Source organism: Myiozetetes cayanensis, unplaced genomic scaffold (genome assembly GCF_022539395.1).
Source record: "Myiozetetes cayanensis isolate MyiCay16 unplaced genomic scaffold, myiCay2020 scf5-8, whole genome shotgun sequence".
Lineage (NCBI taxonomy): Eukaryota > Metazoa > Chordata > Aves > Passeriformes > Tyrannidae > Myiozetetes > Myiozetetes cayanensis.
Window position 1 is genome coordinate 50011618 of NW_026087742.1, and position 22730 is coordinate 50034347.

General features: G+C 43.1%; 2 protein-coding genes across 6 annotated transcripts in view; one reads left to right on the plus strand and one right to left on the minus strand.

The window, feature by feature from the left end:
* The window catches only part of SMAD9 (SMAD family member 9), a 157594-nt gene that overhangs the window by 36712 nt on the left and 98152 nt on the right, over positions 1-22730 (minus strand). The gene's annotated exons all lie outside the window — the stretch shown is intronic.
* Positions 42-15107, plus strand: SERTM1 (serine rich and transmembrane domain containing 1). Of its 5 annotated transcripts, none has more exons than XM_050331266.1 (3): positions 42-150; positions 7536-7631; positions 14139-14794. In XM_050331266.1, the coding sequence occupies exon 3, from the start codon at positions 14319-14321 to the stop codon at positions 14640-14642; it is 324 nt and encodes a 107-aa protein (XP_050187223.1). In that variant the 5' UTR covers positions 42-150; positions 7536-7631; positions 14139-14318; the 3' UTR covers positions 14643-14794. The 5 variants fall into 5 exon arrangements, 4 of the variants coding, with proteins under 4 accessions (XP_050187223.1, XP_050187222.1, XP_050187221.1 ...); XM_050331265.1 differs by having other exon boundaries at positions 125-242; XM_050331264.1 differs by lacking the exon at positions 42-150 and adding an exon at positions 513-1009.

Consider the following 22730-nt stretch of genomic DNA (forward strand, 5'->3'; position numbering starts at 1 on the left):
CCCGGCTGTGCTGCCGCTATCTGACCCTTTGTAGACGAAGGAGCCTGCGTTTCCCACGGGTCACTCTGCCCTGCGGCGTACGGACTTCACACGATCTCTTCGGGAAAAGATCAGCCCCGGGGATGTATGCTGTGGGACGGCCGTGGGACGGTAAGACCCAGGCGTTGGGGCGGGTTTGTCACGATGCCCGGTGACCTCCACCCTCCAACGCCAGTGAGGCGGGGGGTTCGCCTCCCTCCCAGGTGAGTGCAGCGCCTCTCCCAGGCTCGCACACAGAGGGCGCGCCGCGCGGGCGGGACGACCCCCAGTCCCCAGCCCTCAGCCCCTGACAGCGGGGAGAGGACCGCCCGTGCGGGGCGATGCGGCAGCGGCTGCCCTCCTGCGCCGCGGCCCCGCAGCAGTGAGAGGCAGCGGGCGGGGGGCGGTGGGGCCGGGCGGGGGGCGGGCCGGGGCGGTGCCGCCCTGGCGGCCGCGCGGGACGGACGGCAGCGGGATCCGGGAACGGAGCCGGAGTCCGAGCCGGGCAGGAGGAGCCGCAGTGGGAGCCGGGCGTGGTGAGCGGAGAGCGGAGAGCGGAGCTGCCCCGGCCCCAGCCCCAGCGGGGCGGCTGCGGGCAGGAAGGTGCCGCGCTTGCCGGTTGCGCCTGAGCCGGAGCATCCCGGCGGGGTCAGCCGTCTCCCTTTGCCAAGGGAGGTGGGCACTCTGGGCTTGGGTTTTTTTTCTTCCCTGTCCTAGTACCCCGTGCGCGTTGTTGGTGCCCTGGGAGGGCAGGGCTGCTCCGCCGCCGGGCGCTGTTGCTCGCACGTCCCGCTGCGCCGGGGCTTGCTCCTCCCGCTGTCCGGCACCGGCTGAGCCGGGTCCCGGCGGGCTTGGGAAGCCGCCGTGAGCTCAGGAGCAGCGCCCGCCGTGCCTCGCCGGTGCTGCTGCTGCTCCGAGAGAGCCTTCTCAGTGGTTTGCCTGTCCTGTGCCGTAACCAAGGGCATTTGGTTTTCACAAGCGTTTAACTGAGGTACGTGTTAGGCCTGTCTTCGCAAACGTGTTTTGTAAAGAACCTGTTTCTAGCCTAGCTGACTTCGTGGGTTGTCAAAGTGCTTGAACTGAATGAACGCTTCTTCGGATCAGAGAAATCGCTTTTGTTGGAGGCCGAAAGGGGAACGCACTGATAGAGCGTGGGGACAGCATGGGGATTGCGCTGGTTCTGGAAGGAGGGATGCGGAGAGAAGGGAGGCACAGGCTGGTTTCCATTGCTGAAAGATGCTGCAGACCAGGGGTGTGATAGTGCAGAGCATTGGGTCATCACTGTGCAAGCACATTCTTGGCTCTGTGAGCATAAGCATAGATTGCCATCCGTGTGCTCTTTCACATTGTTTGCGGGAAGATGACGGGAAAAGAATTGCTCCCTCTGCAAATAAATTGTAACATGCCTATCCAACATACTGAAAAAAGAGCTGAGCTTAGACAGCACAGCAGTAGAAAAAGAAAACAGGATGGGTGCATAAAAATGTGCCTTTTCCAAACACTTTATATCTAGCCAAAAGCTGCAGGCTGTTACAACATCATCTTGGTAGAGGTAATAAAGTTTGGAGCAGAAAGCAAACTCTTCCTACCCTTGCAAATGCTAAACAGTTGGAGGAAAATTGTGAAAATAGTGGTAAAGGGCTGAGCGTGTGCCATGTCGATTAACATTTATATAAGCAAAGACAGTTCGGAATACATATTGGCTATCATTTAATCTTAGTTAATTACAGTAGAATGGGAGAAAAGTGGAGATGTATAAAATCTGGACCCTACAGATGTATGTCATACTGGCAGTTTTATTCTGATAAGGTATCCAGATGGAGGGTCGATACCTGTTTCCTTGTGATTTTGCTTTTTACAGTCATTTTGAACCCACTATGACTTTTCTGTGCCTGAACAGACCGAAACGAAAGGCAACCTGAAACCACCAGCTGCTTTCTCTCTATAATACTTAGAAGGGCTTTTACCCTTTCGGGACTGTTTCTGGTTGTAGCTGTATACTGACTGCCTTCCTTCCCCACCTCTTCCTCAGACTGGGTCATCCATGTCACCCAAGGTGGGGGAAGGAAAGGCAGGCATGTCACCCCTGCCTCCCTCATGTTTCCCCAGCTTTCCTCTCCTCTGGTGTACAGGCTTGCCTGCGTGCTGACTGCTACTTGCTGTATCTAGTAAGCCTGCTTTGCTGTCAACAGGATAAATGCTGTAGGACCTTGAACTGGTGGGGAAGGGGTCCTGGGCTATTTCAGCATCAAAGTCTAATCTAGTACTATCACTGTGTAGATGACTGTGTGTATATGCAGTTATTGCCGTTTGCATTTTGTTAACCTATTCAAATGTAAAAGGCTGAACTGGGATAGCTCATGTCTGGCAAGTGTCTTTATTCATAGTTGGGTCTTACTGGTGCAGTGCAAATAAGCTTATTCTGTAAATTCCTCATCAGAGCCAGGAAGCAACGCAGTTTTTCCTCCTGGCACCCTATCTGTGTAGAAGAAGAAGAGGAATTATCTTAACGGCAGAGTACATTCAGAAGTTGCTGAAAAATCTGATGTTTCTGATAGGTTTGAGACTTGGAATTTAAAAAGTCCATTACTAAAAAGTCAATATATTTTCACCTCTACCTCCTCCACTCTTTTGCAAGCATTCCTCCCCGTGTCTTCATGACTGCGGTTACCTCCTTTTCCTGGCTTGCGCAGAGGAAATCCTGTTATGACATAGCCGATCCATGGCGCTGCTGCAAAGCCCACCTCTTAGCCTGTCACTTCATCTCCCTTCTTTGTCAGTCCTTCTGCTGCTCCCCCTTCTCCCCTGCACTCGGACATGTCAGTCGCAGGCTTCACTTTCAGGTGTCCCCATTCGTGATGTACCACCTCTTGTGATGTACCACCTCTCGGGCTTTACCAAGACATACCCCACTGGCTTTGATTAGCCTGTGCTCTCAGCATCTTTCTCCCTCAAGCCATCATCTTTGTGTTTCCCTGAGCTCCAACTTGCACTTACTTGTAGTTTCATGCAGGCACCTTGTCCATAATTTCTTTAATTTCTTTGAAATGTCCCAGCACATTCGCTTTTGCTGTGATGCTTTCAGCAGCCGTCTGGTGAGATGCTTAAGACAAATCTTCACCACTGCTACCATCATCCCTGTCACTGGAATTATTCTGGCTCTGGATTTGAGCACAACAGTGTCCTCTAAAGCTAGGACATCTGAGAGGCACTTGTCAAACAGAATCACTCCATCTAGCACCAGCAGAAAGTCTCCTTTCATAGTCCATGTTATCCTTGCTTGCTCTTTTTTGGCATTTCAGGTGCAACCCTGCCCCCTTATGCTTACACAGCTCAGCGTGGTTCAGTGCAACTCCCTTTGCAATAGTGTTGTATCTTTGCCCAAGTTGTTGCAGACTGTATTGCAAACAGTGACTATATGTAAATATTAGGCACAGAAACACAGATAGGATAATGCCATGGTCTCTTTGTCAAGGGATGGCGTGCATGCAGCCTGCATTGATAAAATAATGAATGTCACAGGATAGAGATCTTTGTTATAGCAGTGAGGGGAAACAGAGAATCAAGGGAGAAGGTTATTTTCTTATTTTTCTCGGTAAAGTACGCTGAGCCACTGGTATCTGGAAGCAGAGTTATAGTGAGTGAAGTTACTGTGATAACACATCTGCGTCTAAAGTTCCCTTGCACTGAAGTTCACAGTATGTAGTTGGTACTGCAATCTGCCTTTTTTTGCAGAGAAAAAAATCTGAAACAGAATGATGCATTAAGAGATACAAAATTCTGTCCTAGCTTTATATTGTGTCAGGGTTTCTAAGCTAAAATGAAATCTGCTTGACATTTTTGGGTTTTATAGGTACTATATCCTTTGTTTTTATAAAATACATTGAAGCCAGTATGTCAGCTGAATTTTACAATAGGAAAGTGTTTTCTTATTAATCAGGACTCCGCTTTCTGGGTCACAGCTTCATTAGTTAAGGACTAATAAGCCTATTGACTAGCAAAGGTAAAGGCCACTTATTGTTCAGCAGAGCCCCTTGCTGAAGTCTGCACAGAGGTCTCCTGAGATGGGAGTGGATGTGCCCACATGGAGTGTGAGAGATGCAGGCTCTCAGGTACACTCGTGTTGTGCAGCCACCTCATCTGGCATCGGGCAGGTTGCTGTGCTGCAGCACTGAAAGAGACAATAGAGGCCTTAAATCCATTCAATTCCAGATTTAGCCACATTTTGTCCTAAGACTGTATTCCTTGTACATGGAAGGGACTATGCCTGATATTTCTGAGGGTTTTTTCCCCCCTTTACCTGGAGGGATGCTGAATCTGAGGGTCTGAGCCCTGCAAGTTGTTAGCCTCACATGTGAGCATGATAAAAAATGAAAGCAAGCTCTGATAACAAGGACTGCTTGCCCTGGGGCTTGATGTTTTATCTGGTAGGTTTTACTCTGAGTAAACGGTGTGGAGGAGCTGAAGCACTGCCCCATGAGACATCTGTGTGGCTTCCAGAAGGGCAAACACAGTACACAGCCCTCCACTGCACTGGCCATTTGGCCCCAGTTGTGGAGCCCAGCACCAGTCTGTTTGTGTCAAACATAAAAGGTGGTTATCAGCAGCCCATGTTAAGAGTCAGGCATAACGTAGCACAGTTTGATTAGTTTTTGTTTGTTCTGAGGTTAATTACATCATCGTTCCTCTCCCCTCACCCCTCAACCCCCCCTCTCCAGCTGGATGGCACCTTCTCCTGAAAGGCTTATCAGTGTCAGTGGGATGCTCCGCACAGCCACTTGCGGCCTTGGCAAGGAGGGGTAGCAGGAATGGGATGGCTCAACCATGAAAGGAGACAATAAAGCAGGAACAGTTGAAATATTTTCATATACTTGTTCCGCTGATGAAAATGGATTTTAATGGAATTTTCATTTCTCATTAAGCAGCCATTCCACACTACACTAAATTTTCTGTTCAAACAGAACTTCCAAATCTGGGGTTGCAGGAAATCAAACAAGAAGTCATTACACAAAATGCAGAAATTAAGGATTCCTGATACCCGCTGGTTTCTCCCTCTTCCTTGTCTAGCCTGGCCCTGGACCTCCTTTCCAGCTGGGCACTGGGGATCTGTTACTTTGACAGTGACAACTTAGCAGCTGTGTTTGATGGTAGAAATCAATTACCAAGATTTAAAGCTATTAGGAGCAACCAAATGGCTCTGTGAACCTTCAAGTCCCCTCTATCTGATCACCCACTGTCATTAAACTTTAGAAACTCAAAGGTTTTTGAGATTTCTGACTGGGTTGAATTTGGCTGAGAGTGTCAGTAACAAAAGTTAGAGGGCCAATGAAGGGAATAAAGCTGGGACTGGACATCAGGAAATCTGACCCATCACTATTGTCAGTCAGGAGTTGACTGTTGAGTTTTGGGTGCTTTTTTTTTTTTCTGCAGCCTGTAATTTTTCACAAGAAATTTTCAATGAAACTGGGAAAAAATATTTTTAGCACATCAGCATAAGAAGGAGACTAATTTCCCTGGTGACTGTATGTCTTTTGGGGTGAGATTCAAATTGATGCTCCCATGGGAGGCAGGACCAGAAGGACCCCGTTTCTCTATCTAAGGTCCCAGATGTACAGCAGTGAGATTCCTTACCCCATTCACATCCTGAGAGATACAGGAAACAGATAGGTCCCTACTTCACATATCTTGATGTCAATGAGAATGAATACACTGTTTGGGCCAAATCCTTCTGTGGGCTAGTGCTGCAGCTGAGACAGTGAAAACAGCTCTGAAGGGCATTAGAGTGGTGCAAGAAGGATGAAGGACTGTGGGATACAACTGTGTATGCCCAGGGGTCTTCTGAAGATAAGCTTCTTGATGTTCTGGTCCAAATATTTCTCTGTTTTTCAAAGGTAATCAAACTGGTCCAGATATTTATTCTTCAAAGGTAATCAAAAGCTCAGACCTCCCCTTCTCACTGAGTACACTTGCCATTTGAATAAGATGCCTGCATTTAAGGAGCCTTGAGGATGCCTTGTGTTTTGCACTTCATCTCTGGCTTGTTCAGTAAGTTCAAGACTTGGTGGGTTCTGTTTCCTTCGCCTCGCCAGCTGTTGGGGTGAATGAAGGACTAAATGGGCAAAAGCAGTGCTCTGTGTATCTGGGGGTAGAGAGACAAAAGAAAGCTAGAAAAGAAGCAAAATCATTTATACTTGTCTTGGTTGAAGATACAGTCCCTGTGGCAGAGATTCATGCCTCTTTTCCTCAAGAGAGCTGTTCTGAAAGAAGTAAAAGGGAAGGGAAGGGAAAGGGTGCCTGCTGTCAGCGGACAAAACTGAGGGACACAGTATAGAGCTCTTTGTTACATGAGGCATATTTGCTGGAGAAAAGGTATATGGGGCTCATGTACCCCCTCTCCATCCTAGTACCACCGCCTGCTTCAGCCTACCTGCTTCTGGGCAAGGTGGCATGGTGCATGCCCTCACATCCAGAGGATGTCCTGGGTCCATACTTGGGGAAGCTGACATTGGTACTCATCTGCAGCCTCCTACTTCTCCTTCTGCACAGCGAGATGGTCAGGAAGCTGTCTGACTTCCTTTGGGTAGAACATTACTATAGTCAATGTTATCAAAACATTTGGATTTCAACAGTACTGACTTTTAACAGCTGCATTAGATAATTTTCTATATTGAACTTGGAGAGGCTTAAACCATAAGTGATTCAGTGATTGAAGGGATAAAAGCAACACAACAATGCATTAACATCCATCCCCAGAGATCTGCTTCTCTAAAGCAGTTGAAACAAATGTGCTGAAAAGGTAGAGCTCCAAGATGTACAATGATTGTGAAAGTGTCTTTTCCCTCCCAGAGGGGAGGATCTTTTTGAAAGTAGCCCTACTTTTGCTTTAATCTGCATTTTCTGGGATTGTTTCTTCATATACAAGATATTTAATTTACTTTAGTAAAAACAGTTCAGGGGCTACATTTTAATTCTAGATATTGAATGCAAGTAGCACACACAATTCTTCTAATTATCCTTGTGCATATACAGTATTCAGTTTGGGGATTTCAGGTATGTGAACTTAAATTGCAGATGAAATAAAGAGAATAAATAAATAATAGTGTGTCATCTGAATGAGCTGATTCTTGGCAGGAATTTTTAGAGGATAATGTGAAATGAATTGGAGTGCAGATACAGTGCTCTGTTGCTTAGAAAGGTGCCAGGGGACAGATGTCTGTCTTGGTCCTGGAGCACATTGCAAAAGAAGAGGAGAAAGGTGTTATCAAAGAATGGCTGTAAAGCAGAGTTCAAGATCATGGTTTTTATATTGCACATGCAGTGCTGTAACTGGACAGCAGAAGGATGTCGCTAGCAGGAATAAAACACAAGCCAGGATTCCAGTCGGTTTGGGTTTTTTTCTGAAATTTCTGGCACTAAGAGCAGTCAAAATTGAGCACTTTTCCTCCTTGTTTTTTATTACTATTGTAGTTATTATTACTAAACTTTGATTACTAAAGCTTTGATTTGCTTTTGTATAGGTGCTTTTTTCACCATGCAGTCCCTTTAGATTTGGCTGTGATAACCAACCTGCGCATTGGACATTTGGCTTGTATCCCCATATCTTCTTCCTGCTTGTAAGTATTTTATTCATTCTCCTTGCTCATTTTTCTGTTACTTTAAAAGACCAGATTCAACTGGCAGGTTCTGGGTCTAATCTGATGTCATGGTGTCTTTGCTTTACATTAATATAAATGACTCTATAGTCTGCAGATCCATGGGAAATGTAAATTATTGAATCATCTGAGCCTATCTGAATTAATCTAAGTATCCTTATGGCTCTGAGAGTTTCCTTTTCCCATCCCCACACAAAACCCCAAACAAAATATAACTTGATTTTAACCCTCAGCCAAGCCATCTGGGCACTTGTCCTCTTAGATTTTCAAAGAGATAAATTTAAATCATATTAAATCATAATAAAAAAATGAAATTAGATCATAAATTAAAAGGAAAACTTTGCTTGTGGCAGGAAATAGTTTTTTCTTTTCCTGCTGTACTCTATTTTATTGAGTCAATTGCCAGCTGATCCTGTTTGCTAGGCAGAGTGGTAAAGGGATTCACTGCTCCTAGAGGGTCCAACTGTAATGGGAAAAAGAAGCATCCTACTTACTTCAGGTCTTTTAATTGCCAAAGGCATTTATGCAAGAATAAGAAGTATTAAGGATCATATTCTTGGTAAACTCCAAGTGAGCAGTCATTCTTTGCCTTTCCTACCTACATTTTCAATGGAATAAGATGCTATTTACGTCTTTTTTCTTTCTAGAGCTACCATCTTATTTAGTCGAATGATGTTAAATTGCTATTTTTTTCCAGTCTAGAGCAAATTGCCTTTCAAGGCTGAAGTGTTCATGCCACTTAAAGTCCATTCAGCCCTTCAAGATGAGTGTGCAAACATATTTTTATTGGCATTAAATGCTTCGTGTTACAAGTTAGCTGGAAAGACAATATTGGTAATATAGTTCTATGTGCTAAAGGAAATAAATGTAGAAAACAAAGGCGGTGAGGGGGAAGATGAAACCAGAAGCTCACTGGCCTTCATACATATATTGATCTAGTAAAAACTTGCTGCTAGCTTTTGGAAGGAGTCACTGCAATAACAGAACTTGGAGGTGGGGGGCGCCACACCTTTAGGGATGAGGTGGTCCCATCCTGGAGCTGGCATCACCATATTGCCTGGGAACCTCCTGCTCTTCCTGCCCTGATACTGATCAAAGGCCATGTGGTTCTGGTTTCAGGTCATGAGAGAATGATATCATTATCTGCTCACTCCTGGCTTTAACTTTACAAAAGGGCAAAATGGAGCAGAGAACACATTTGAGAGTTCTTTAATAGAGATAATCAGTGTCACTTTTAATGAATGTCGTCTGCCTCCCCTCTCCTACCCAAAACAAAGAGCTGTTTGCCTCATACAGAGGAAGCAATTTTTGCACAGGCCCAGAGTACCATCCTGCAACCCATCTCCCTTTCCTAGCCATTTTCTAGTCAGTGCCATCTAGGATCTGCTAACCACCAGATCCTCTCCATCATGGGCAGGTCCCAAGTCATCCATAGTGGATGCATTATTCCACTAGTGTGATATGCTGCTTTGACCTTCATCTCCATGTCACCTGAGACACACATGTGTGCTAGCATGGGAATTAGATTCACAGGATAGCGAGGTGTACAAAACAACAAATCTTGGTGGCCAGAGGCTCCCTCTGCGAGGATCCAGAGACATCTGACGAGGGCAAGTTTCTTCAGTTGTCCTGCATGGGTCAGTGAGGGACTCCCTGTCCAGCTTCACAGAGCCCTCTCTTTTGAAGATTAAATCTATCCTTTTTGTTGCACTCATCCTTTGCCCTTCTGTATACATTGGGCTGAAATCAGCCAACAGGATTTTAAATTTTTAGGGAAAGAAGGCAGGTACAATTAACAGCATGTTAAAGTTTATCCAAATGAGGGACCCCACTGTTGTAACTACTAAAGGCAAATTAAGGTCTCATCTGTTAGGAGTTGTTTATGATAAGGGCTTTCTAGAATACCTTCTACCTGTAAAGTAAAGAGTTCAAGGGACAAAAATGTTAGTTTATTTTGCATAAATAAACTTGCTTTGATGTCAATCTGTCTCTCTGCTGAAACATTTTGAAGCGTCTGAAATAGCCAAGGTATTTCTCAGCCTGTAGTCACAAAAACACAGGAAGAACCAAGAAAACAAAGTGCTTTTCTATGGCTGATAAATTCCCAAGAAATTCAATCTACCAGACTTATCTTTGCTTCCTGTTCCTCAATTTTTAGGGTTTCAGTGGTTGTGAGTATGCTCCATTAAATAATATGTCACTGAGCCTGGAGAAATAGAGTTATTCCATCAAGATATGTGGAGGCATGCAATACAGATGTCTGAATGGTAAAGCGTTTATGGCATTGGGACTATAAAAAAGCTCAGTTTGCTGCATGCCGTCCTGGGGAGTGTTGCAGTCTCACTTGACATTCACCTTAGTTTGAACACGGAGATGACTACTGTCTCAGCGATGCTAAAGATTAAATTACATATGTTACCTATAATTTGGCACTCAGGGCATATGCTAATTGTGAGGCCTCTGCTCCTGACCACATTTGCATTTTCTGACAAAATAGTTTTTATGACCAGTACTGTCAAATATGCAAACAGTGAATAGCTCTGGCGTGGCTACCCAGGCATGGTACTGCACGGTACCTGGGACTGACTGCTTACATAATGATGCCTTGCTTGATCCCTCACCTACCCAGTTTGCCCTCCTTCTGATGAGTGCCTCTTTGCCTATCTCCCACTTAGCACAGGATAAAAGAAAATATTAAAAACTCGAACTGAGCCTGCCTATAGTATCTGCCAGGTAGGCCTACCCTTGGAATATGAGTGGTTGTCCTCAGCTGAGAAAGATGATTTATACCAACCACATGAATGGAGAAACATTGCATAGCTTGAAGAAAATAACTTAAATAGTAGTTCTGGTTGAAAAGCCAGGATGTACAAATGACACCATGTGTCTAGGAGAGCCTCTCCTCGTGTGCCAATCCTCATATTTGGGGACTAAAGTAACAGAACAAGGTTTTGCTCTCTTGTACATCTAAAACCAGCAGAGCATGGAGGTAGAGTCTTTGACTTCTTGAAACAGTGAGTTGTTTAACTGAAATGTGTGAGTCTTCTAAGCAGTTTGTCCATCAGAGCAGCAAGGCTGTGTAATAATGGAGTAATAGCAGCAGGAAGAATCAGCCAGTGTCAGAAAGGCACTTGGATCTTTCAGCAGTGGGGCAGGACTCAATGACTCACGTAGACTCCTCAAGTCACAGAACCCTACCCTGGCATTGCAGAAGTGCCTCTGACAAAGTAATCCAGATGCAGGCTACACCACAAAATCTGAGTCCCCCACAGGCAGGTCCCAGTTCTCCTGTCCCAGGAGTTTTCAGGAGTTAGCTGGAAAGTCTTCTCCTGTCAAATAGAGTCAGAATTCTTCTCCATCTGCAGTCACTCAGGAACAACACTTTCAATTAATTATTTGCCTTAAACCAACGCAGCTTTCCAACAATAGATAAAGGGAAGGCAGAGACCACTACAGAAATTGAAAACTTTGGCTCTTTTGTTAAATTCCTTGATCAGTCTGTGGCTCTCACAAAGACAATGGGTTTATTGCAGTTAGCCAGTTTTGCCATTATGCTTTGAAGTCAGTGACAAATTTTCCAGACATTTTTTTGGGACTAGGTTTGGGCGACATGTTATAGTGTTGTTCTATTTCACTTTCTGAAGTGCAAAAAAACCAATAACCAAACATGAGGTTAAAGCTGACATCTGGCTTTATGGGGTCTATTCCTTTGGGAGAACTGGGGTAAGATAGACAAATGGTTGTGCCACTTATCATCTTCTCCCAGCAGAAGTAGGAACCTCAGCTGAAGTGGTAGATGTGGTGTACTGTACCAGGGCCAGAAATGTTAATGGTAAAAGTAGAATGTAGTAGGTTTAAAATTTGTGAAAAATTTAAAGACTTTTAACTTCTGCCATGTTAAAGAATTCATGTGAATTAATTACTTAAGTTATTATGGAGCAATTCAATTAATAATGGATCTGCTTTTCATTATGACGAGTAAGGAAGGATAAATATCTCCTATATCAAAGCTTATTTTTTAAAAAGGATAAATTAGCTATAACACACTTAACTTCTTCCAGAACATGAAATGAACACATATTGTTCCATTAGTTAATTTTGGATCACTAAATTAAAGACAAGTTCAAAAGGAGTATAATCTCATAAGGATCTCTCTCTGTTCAGTCTGTTATGAGTTATTTCACAAGGTACTTAAATACTGTTTCCTGTGGGGCTAAATATTATTAAGGTTATAAAATTGTTTTGGTTTAATATATTTTATGCATCAGTATGAACTGTATACCACAAGGATAAGAATATTTTTTTCTGGTATTTTTAGGTGCAGTTCTGTACTCCTGAATGCCTTGTAGCCTATTGGGATGCTTAAGACTACCAAAAGCTCCACTATAAAACAATAAAAGCAATAAACAATAAAATAACATCTGGAATGTAACCTTTTGTCCATAAAGGCATTATGGATGTGTGTGTACTAGTAAATTAATCCAGGCCAGGGCATAGGCTCCTGTTGAATGAGCAAACTGACCTCCTGGCATGGTTTTGGCCAGCTAGCACCCTTCAAGCAATGCCTGGACATATTTGGGGTTAGGATTGGCCATCTTTCATTCCCAAAGTCAGCTGTGATTTGGCCATCCTGTCCCTGCAGATAAAAGTTTAGCCATCCTGATGCAGCATGACACATAAGTTGTCCCCAGGACCAGAGAATAACCTTGAACTGTTTCATGTAGTAGTACAGGTGAGTTCAGAGTTCTGGAAAATAAAAGAAGGGTTTAAAAATGTACAATTAAATTCTACCTCCAACTTAATGTAGTATTTGTTTACTTGGGTACTTAGGGCTTTTAATGGCATTTAGCATAACCTAAATTTAATTTACAGTGCCAAAGTACAGTAGGTAACTATGCAAATAACTTCAGTGTCTGGAAAGCAAACTTCTGGCAATTTTAAATACCTTATACTTTCTAAGCATCCTTAGTTCAGGGTCTTTTGTGGTCACACCTGATGTCAAAAAGTGTCAGCCTCTTGAAGAAAGAGGTACTTGAAGAAAGTTAGAAAAAGTTTCACGTTTAAAGGAAAAATTATAAGGCAGGTCATTGCTGGGAACGCTAGTGGGGCACTCCCATGGAAACCCGGATAGATACTTGGGCCATTATGTGACACAGAGAAGGAGAGACTCCAGACAGTCACATCATCAGTTCAGGCATCTGATTCTGTCTCTCTGACTGATGCTGATGGTGTTTGTGCTCTCTATCACTATGAAAATCAGTGGAATTTTCCTCAAAGCTTCTAACTGTGAGTTAGAGATAATTGTATTGAACTGGGACCACAGGACGTGGCTGAAAGCATGGTCAGGATGAGAGGAACCACACTGGGAAGGTAGTTCTGTATGGATATTGTTTTCCTTGTGGGAGGAAAGCTTACTGACTTTCCTTGCAGTGCCTGGGTATCTGCAGTGAGGGGCTGACCATGGATGGATGGATGGCAAGATTGCATGTGGATGATTATATGGAGAGAATGATCTTAATTTCCTGCCTGTGTACAACTCGCATTATCTGTTTTGTACCCAGACAAAAGCAAGGGTTATGCTATGTAATTCAGCTACAGCATGTCAGTTTTTTACAAGCAATTCCCCATCACCAGGTCTTCTCTTATGCTTCCAGCCTGCACCAGGGGACTGACCAGGTTTGTTTAAAGGAAAGTACCCTACCATTTCCTGATCTGCTTATCCTATGCTACTCTGACCTTTGCCAGCACTGGAGCTTCCAGGTTCTGGCAAATGGCTGGAGGCAAAGCTTTTTCAAAGATGGGATCTCTTCCTAGTTAGTGTTTGCTGCCGTTAGATAGTCACCTCATGCTTGCTAAGCTGACAGGGCTGCCTATTCCCTTGGGATTTTGATTGTAGGTATCAGAAGCTGCATCACTTCACTGAAACCTGCCTGCCATTGAGATCTGCTGTGGCAGAATTACAGCAAGATGCATTTTGATACTTGAAATGATTCAAACCATTTTAAAAATATATAGTAAGAAAGCAAGTCTGGCAGATTTTCTCATTCTGCATACCTCTGGCTAGCCACTATGGAGTAAGTGGCTAATGGATTCATCATCCATCTAGGTTGAGGAGCTGAAGTCTTGAGAAGGAGTTTCGTTCCTTGACTAAATTTTTTCCATAAGATGAATTTGGATTCCAATATCTCTGTCCCATATAAAGCACATTTTTGATTTTACCTTTCAGTTAAACAACTCATGATGGAGAAGAGTCAATTTTAATTCATTAGGATTCAATAGGATTTCTCCTAGACCCTGCATTTTGGAAAATTGAGATATGAAGATGGTTGCTAGCCAATTGTTTAAGAATTGCAGCTTTGTGCTAAGGAATAATAACTTGTAACTCTTAAGAGTTAAATTGTATCAGGTGCACATTATCTGCTAGTGTATTAATCTTGCCTCTTTTTTTTTTTTTTTTTTTCCTTGCAGTTCCAAAGGACATAATCTTAAATTGTCCTGGCTTCAGCAGTAAAGGATAAATTTGTTCACTGGCTGACTTGTCATCTCACCGTTGTGATGGAAAAATGCTCTCTTAAAATAAACCCTTTTTATTCTACTAAAACCTTTGAATACAAGATCTGTTGTGATTTTTAAAACACCAACACAATAATGTCAGAACCCGACCCTTCATCTGGATTTGTAGGAAACATGGAAAATGGGACTTTTCTGGAGCTGTATCCCACATCCCTTTCAACTTCAGTGGATTCATCACCTGGCCGTTTATCCAATGTCTATGTCTATGTTTCTATATTCCTTAGTCTCTTAGCTTTTCTCCTTTTGCTATTGATCATTGCACTTCAGAGGCTGAAAAACATAATTTCTTCCAGTTCCTCCTACCCAGAATACAATAGTGATGCTGGAAGTTCATTCACTAACTTAGAGGTTTGCAGTATTTCTTCCCAGCGCTCTGCTCTCTCAAACCTTTCTTCATGAAACTAAATGAAAGGTAATACATGCGGAATGGAAGAGCTCTGTCTAGTTTCTTGGGGAGGTAGTGCATGCAACATTTGCCTTAGAAGACTATTATGAAGAGAAGGTTTTTAAAGTTTCCTTATTTTTTTTCCATTTCCTTTTCTAGTCTTCATTTCCCCTTTAACTAATTTTCATTTTGGACAATGGATAATGATACTTGATCATCATTTCTTGCCTGTAATAGCAATGCTGTGTCTTTCTCACACATATATGATGTTCATTAAGAGTATTCCTGCCAAATTGTAACACAGTTTTAACTGGATGTGTCATTTTTCTGCCCTAGTTGTGACGCCTTCCCTGGTTTTGTGTCAGTAATATGCTGACTAATTTTCTTTCTTGTTTTTTAATTATATAAGGACTTCTGAATGAAATCCCTATTGCAAAAGTATATTAAAAAATCTGATTAAATTATAAATATTATGACAATTTAAAGCTATGGTATTGCTTTGTTTTGGTTTTAATTTTCATGTCTTTTTTTGTATTTATTGATGTTTATAAAACACAACTAAAATCCATTTCTTGAAGGTTATTGCCTTTGTTTATTTGTACTCCCAACTTGTTCTGTATAAAGTCTGTATTTCAGTTTTTGAGTCTCTGGTTAACTTAGTAAAGCAACTTTAATAACAATACTCACTATGGAATGTGTGGAGGTATTTTTGGACTGTGTTGCATCTCATTTGCTTAATGACCTTTTCCTCCAGGGGGCAGCTTTTGCTGCTGAATCATAAATACCACTCAACTCCTTTGCATTCTTCACTGATACTGTAGCTTATTCTTACTGGATACCAGGATAAACCAGTGGTTTCTTTTTAAAGACCTGCATTCAACAAATACAGTTAGCAAGGAAATAGCTCCTAAGCTGTCCTTTAGGAACAAGATGTTTGTACTCATGTAAGCAGGGTCAGCAGGGACAGACATTCCTTGCACTGGTGAAGAGTTTCTGAGCCAGGTTTTGTCCTGTGATTTCACAAATGCACACTGGATTGGAGCGGGGACTGGAAGATCTGCGTTATGGCCAGGCAGATCTGTGTCCTGAGCCTCAGAGCTGTACCTGCAGAGGGTAGGAAGAGATGGGAGAGAAATGGTTGATGTTTCATCAATCTCACTCCTTTTTGCCATGTCACAGTCTGGGTTATGATTCCCCTAGCGCAAAATATAGCACATCACTCAATTTCTGCAGTAAAATAACTAAAAGCTTTGTGAATAGGGTCCTTTGGTCCACTGGGCTTTAAATCAAGCCAAACATTCAAAGTAGTGATTTGGAATGCTAGGTGTGACCTGCTAGGACTGCAGCCCCATACTGCAGTGTGATGCCTTGTTGCCTTACTATGCTGTGAGATCACAGCCCCATCCTGCCACTCAAGCCCATGCAAATTTTGCACTCATGGCAGGATCCAAGCCATTGGAGAGACCTGAGGAAGGGTATGGTGATGTCGCTGCTGTTTCTGTTGCTGACATAACAGCAGGCACAGCTCTCGGTGATGGGTTGGTCTGGACAGGAACACAGGGCAGCTGCCCTCCCCTTGCGTGGCAAGCCTACTGCCCAGCAGGCTGAGGGGTTAGCGAGCTGCAGAAGACCTCCCAACCAGATTTATACCTCCTGCCAAGCCGTCAATGTGTTCGTCAACAAGACAGACTGTCATTAACTATACAAGCTCTAAAAGAGAAATTTGGAAAGCCTGGTGTAAATATAATAATTAGAAATGCAGCTTCTCAGTGCCAGACAACAACAGATGATTCTGGAGTTGGTGTTTTCAATTTTCAAAAGTGAGTATAGAGTATGGTAAATGATAGTGATTTACTGTGGTGATTAGCTTCTTACAAAAGTCAAAGAATTTGCTGACTAATAAAGAATTTAACCCTTCAAGTTCCCTGAGCCAAACTGATTTGATGAATATGTTTATTGCTTGGAATATTTTATTCATCTAGACTAAAATTTCTTGTATGTCATTTTCACTGTAAGTGATGATAGGCTTTGAGAAAAGAGGTAACAATTTAAGAGGGATCAGGAAACATAATTTGCTTTTTGAAAGCTCTTCCAAATCCCAAGCCGGTAACAGAATGTATTTGTGTGTTGACTGGCAGATAAAAATAAATGAACTGTAAATCAAGACAGGGCAACTGTTCAACTATTTTCTCTTACTGACAAAGTTGTAAATTTGTTGCTTCCTCTGCTACAAATGCAGGAATTTAATCAAAACCAGAGATGAGACCAGAGGTTGAGATGGGTATTTGTTCCCAGCAATGTGTTTATGCTTGCAGATATAGAGGCATTTAATACTAAAATACAGACTGTTGAAACCCCATTGGCTTTGTTCAATTGGCTGTTGTCAAACTTCAGAAGACCAAAAAGTATTTTTCAGACTGCAAAAAGTTGCAACGATAACTGAAACCACACATTTGATTTTGCTTTGTAGTTTACTAGATGCTGTTAATTTTTTCCCACTCTGCAGTGACATATGGGATTGTGTAGTCATCGTGATTTCAGCTGAGTTGCACCTGTTCTCTTCAGGACAGATTTGAGTAGAAACAAGTAGGATCCAACAAAATAGGGTCAGGAGAAGCCACAGGCAAGAAGTACCATGGCATTTTTGAGGATTGCTAAGTACCAGTTCTTCAAGAAAAAAAAAAGAGGAAAGAAAAAACAAACCAATCTGAGAACCTCAGCATGAGTTAACTCGAGAACAGTGGAACAGGATTCCTAGACAGGTGGTTGATACCCCCAGCCTGTCAGTGTTTAAGAGGCACTTGGACAATTCCCTTTAACATGTTCTAACTGTTGGTCAACCCTGGATTGGTCAGTGAGTTGGACTAGATGGTCACTGTAGGTCCCTTCCAAGGAAAAATATTCTATTCTATTCTATTCTATTCTATTCTATTCTATTCTATTCTATTCTATTCTATTCTATTCTATTCTATCAGGATTTTTTTTTCCCTGTGTCCATTCCTGGGGTCCCCAGTAGAAGAGAGATGTGGAGATACTGCAGTGGCCAGTGCTTGGCTACTAAGATGATTAAGGGATGGAGCATCTCTCATGTGAGAAGAGGCTGAGAAACCTGGGACTGTTTAGTCTAGAGAAGGCTCAGAAGGATCCCATCAATATGTATAAATACCTCATGAGAGAGAGGAAGAAGAGGGAGCCAGGGTCTTCCTGGTGATGCCCAATGACAGGACAAGAGTCAATGGGACCAAACTGAAACACAGGAAATTCAACCTGATCACAAGAAAATATTTTACTATGAGGGTAGTCAAACACTGGCATAGGCTGCCCAGAGGGGCTGTGGTATCTGCATGCATTGACCTCCCTGCAGCTCACCCTGCTTTGGGCAAGAGGGCTGGACCAGATAATCCTCAGAGGTCCCCTATCCATGCTGTGATCCTATAGACAACATCAGTGCAAAAACTCAGTGGCTTCTGGCTTGCTGCCTCCTCCTGATGTGTTTTCTCATCCCTGGAGCTGAGTAAGGAGGTGATTTGTTCAATAATTTGTTATTAAAGAGCTGCTCTGCTCTCCCTTCTGCCTGCAGCCACATATTTTTCCAGCTTTCCCACTGTTGTGGTGTGGGGTTTTTTTGCAATTTTGACATTTAACAGTCAACTCTTGCCCTGAGCCCTTTTAGTTTTTACTAAGCCCTCTGACTCCAACAGTGCCATTAGCTTTGGTAATATTTGACTCCAAGACTGTATGGCATCAGGTAGTTGGTAGTTGCAAAGTATACTTGGAAATATATAGGAAGAAAAATGTGGATAAAGCAGGGATGAGAAAAGTTCCACAAATATGGTCCATTTAAGCATATTTAATCCAAGAGTACTTGGTGAAGGCTGTAGCAGGCTCTATATCTAGGACTCTCTTATACTGCTGGCCACCTTGGCCCTACTTGTCAAACTAACCCATCATATTAGTTTGTCCTCAACACTACCAAATTATTCCCATCCTGAAACATATGATGCTCTTAGTGCCACTTAACAACTCTTCAACTGTCAAGAGTTTATTCCACCAGAATTATTTTCACCGTTCATCCCTTCTCTGTCTGCCAGCTCACCTGAAAGGTTTCTCTCTGTAAGCTGAAAGTCTTGTCTGGATTTCCTATAGATATCTTTTAACTTGGGAATAATTGTAATTCCCCCTCTGTGCAGCTTGTTTGCCCTGCTCTCACTGTCTAACCCTGTGGTACTCTGGCAAGGCCAAATTCCCATGGAGCATCATGCTGTGCCATATTTGAGCTTTTTTCCTTCAGTCTTTTTTTTTCTTTTTTTTTTTTTTTTTTTTTTTTTTTTTTTTTTTTTTTTTTTTTTTTTTTGTTTTGTTTTGTTTTGCTTTGTTTTGTTTTGTTTTGTGAGAGCACTGGGAATGACATCTGCGTGGGAAGGTTATTTATGAGGTCCATATACCTCCCATTTTTCTTGATAGGACTGTTTTCACTGCATCTGTTATGCTTGTCTAAGGAAACATAGTGAATCACAGCCCAGCTGCTTCCCCAGCTGAATGACCTTTTCACATCCACTGCCCTTTGTAGGCTTCCAAAAACAACGGCCCCACTCTGTGGCTACAGCGGAGGATTACATGCCCCAAATGCAGGGTGCAAAAGTAGCCTGAAAACACCGGGGTTTTTTCTCCAAGAGAAGTGGGCTTGCTCTTGCCTATGTCTTTGGCATAACCTAGAGCAGCTCTCAAGTTGCTTTACACTAAATGATCAATGTGATGCCAGCCAGTTTGATGTTGCAATGGGACCCACCTGCAGCCACAACCCCACGCTCACACCACAGGTACACAAAGCTCCTAGGTCACTCACGCTGCCTGTAAATGAGGTGGCTAAAACCTCATTTTAGATGCTGTCCCCCCCTGTCTGGGGCTTGGCCAGGGACACTTTCCTCATGCCAGCTGTTTCCACAGCTCCTCCCAGCACTGTGCTTTGGAAATAAAAGCAGCATCAACCTCCTGTGTATTTACTTCCAAGGCCAGATAGGCGCATTAGTGTAATCATGGTAATCACCATGCAGGTGACAGTGAGGCACGACCGGGATGATGAGCTATTTTTCACTTCTGTTTCCTTTGTTTTATACCAGTGGGAGCTGATTACCCACTGTAAGTCTGAAAATCAGAGTAGGTGGCTATCAACATACATAGGATCTCCAGTTGCCTTCAGGAAATTGGACTGGGCTTCTTTGAATGGTTTCAGTTCACCTTCTGTTCCTTATGGAAAGCAGCAACACAATGGCTGCATTTGTTTCAGTGCCAAAAGATGCGGCTTTAATAAAATAGACATCTGTGAGCAGCTTCAGTTAAAAGTTCAGAAGGAAAAAAGTATACTTCTTTAATGTATAATCTAATGTACACCTCTTTACAAAAAAAAAAACTTGGAAAGTTTTCTTTGGAAAATTACATTTTTGCCAAAAAATCAATTTTTAAAAAATAATGGAAAAACTATTTGGTTGAGTTGTTAAAAATGGAACATTTTATTCCAGCTGTGCTAACATAAATATTTTTGCCCACAGATTTTTCCCTGTTTAAGGTGACTTAAAATTACTCTATCCAATTATTTCTCTGCCTTATCCTCAGTAAATGAGCAGGTGTCTGTCAGAGCATTTTTGCCACACATATTTACTTATGAAGTTGCACTCCTAATACTGCATGCTGATTTGGTCATAGAGACAAGGTCCTAAAATACAGTTACGTCTCTTTGTTTGTTTGTTTTTTTGTTTCTCATAAAGTATTATTAGTTAAATATAAGATAGAGACAGCTGTTAGTTAACAAATTCTACCCTCACTGCCCTTTCAGCACAGGGATCAGTTTGTCATTTGTCTTAGAATATTAGTTACAGCCCATAGATCATTTGCATGGCTTTATCTTGAGCCTGGGCTCAGCAGTTGCTGAGAAGTAAGAAATAAGTGCAAAGGACATATTTATCTTGGAGATTCCCCATGTGGTTTGTTCAGGGCAAATCCTGCTCCAGCTCACTGGATGCTATTCCAGCACTGGGAGCTGTGTGCCGGGGGCTTTCTGCCAAGGTACCCCCCCTTTTTCCAAACAGCTTCATCAGAATGCAGAAGATGAAACTTATTAAACTGCAAGCTGCAAACACCTGCCAGGAAAAAGGAATGGTGATACAAAGGCACCCAGCAAGAACAGAAGCGTGGCAGGGAGCAAAAGAAGATGCCACCTGAAAAGTATGCAAATGAGTGTGTCTGAGGCAGGAGTAAAGTGCAGAAGGACCACTGGTGGCTAGAGAAACAGGTGGTAGCAGTGACAGAAAAGCATCTTCTGGTGAGAGGAGGTGGTGAATTAGACACAAATAGGCAATACTGCAGCAAAAAGATAAGGGAGGCTAACATCTCCGATTAGGCACATTGTCCCTTTTTCTCCTGCCATGGGACAGGTAATGGCAGGGGAAAAGCAAGATTAGTTATCTGGGCAAGTAACACATGGGAAAGCGCCCCCCCAACCCATCACATACTCCCTTCCTGCTGCAGCTCTGGCTGTTGCTGCTCTGCTCCTGAATCCTTTGCCTCTGGCAAAGCATTTTCTGCTCAGGCTGTATGAGAGCCTACTTCTTCCTTTGCTGTAGTGCTCCTTTTGCTGTCTCCTTGCACCTGAAGCCTCCAAAGGGTTGCTCAATAAACTGCACTCCATCTGGGATATCACAGAAAGGCTCTCCCTGGTTATCATGATGCATCTCTGCGTAGCCTGGGCTGCTGGGCAGGAGCCAGAGCAGCTGCCCCAGGGCACCCTGCTAACACCACCCTGGGTCTGCAGCCCCTACTTGCCCCGAGTCACAGGCAAGGCAGGGGGCAGCTGTGACCAATGGCACAGGGAACCTGGCACACGTGCATAGCAGCAAGCAGCAACCTTTACAGGGAAGTTTGGCTTCACCAAACACAGCACTAATGGTGTGACCCGACAGGTCTCCTCATCTAGAGGCACTGAGTTGGTGTTTCCTGTCCTGCCACCTGTCAGTGCCCCAGCTCTTATGCTATGTAGCACGCTTCAGCACACATGGAACTAAGTACTCCTCAAAAACTGCTCCTTACATGTCCAGAGAGGTCTTTTCAATGAGAAATGCCTCTATTCTCATAGTAATTTTGCATGTTATTTTAACATTGTTGGAAACCCCAAAGGCCTATGCCTAATCTCTATAGTGAGAAGTCTGAAGAATGAGTAACAGATATTTTCAGTAGTTACTTTAAAACAGTAGCTGCTTCATGGTTTTCAGTTTCCATTCATGCTTTAAGAGGTTAGTTTTATTCAGAAATTAACTCCTGAGCAAACATGTCACTGTATCTCTGCAGGAATAATTTTTCCTTATTGATTTTTCTACATTTGAGAAGCTTGCAAATACACTATTTTAAATTACAGCCCTATGTTACATTCCCAAAGAAATGTCCAACTTTGCCATTTCAGCCATTAATATGAAAACAAGTGCTTGTGGGGAAAAAGGGTAATCCCAATGTCTGATCCCAACAGCGGGTTAAAGGCTGGGTTAGATTTGCCAGACTATTTTGTTAGACCCAGGTGTTTCAGATTTCATGGTGTTTGTTGTAAGAAAGGGCCAACTTTGCTAATGCCAAGCAAAGGGCAAGTCTGTGCTTTGTAGCAGTTGTGGTGAGATCCTGTGATCTCATCCTCAGCCAGAATGGGTATCCAGTACACAGGTTCCCTCCTGCACTGCTACATTCTCCCACATCATCTGCTCTTGCATGGGCTGGTCAGACCTGGTTGTTGCAGAAATGCTCTAGAAGGATCCTAGCTTGGGCAAGTCCACACCACATGTGTTTGATGGGCTCTGTGACTCCCATAACCCTCTAAATAAGCTCCTCACAGTGCCATAGGTGTGTTTAAAAAGAGCAAAGCCAGTGAAGTGTCCCTTTAGCATGTATTATACACACAATAACAGCAACACCCTCTGATGCTTCTCATGACTGCACCTGTACCACACCCCTGTCAGCCCAGGTGCAGTCTTTGAGTGCTTTTCTGTGGTTGTCACCATGTAGGGTCAAATGTTACTGACTAGAAGACTCTGCCATCCTCTTACATATGTATTTTTTCATGT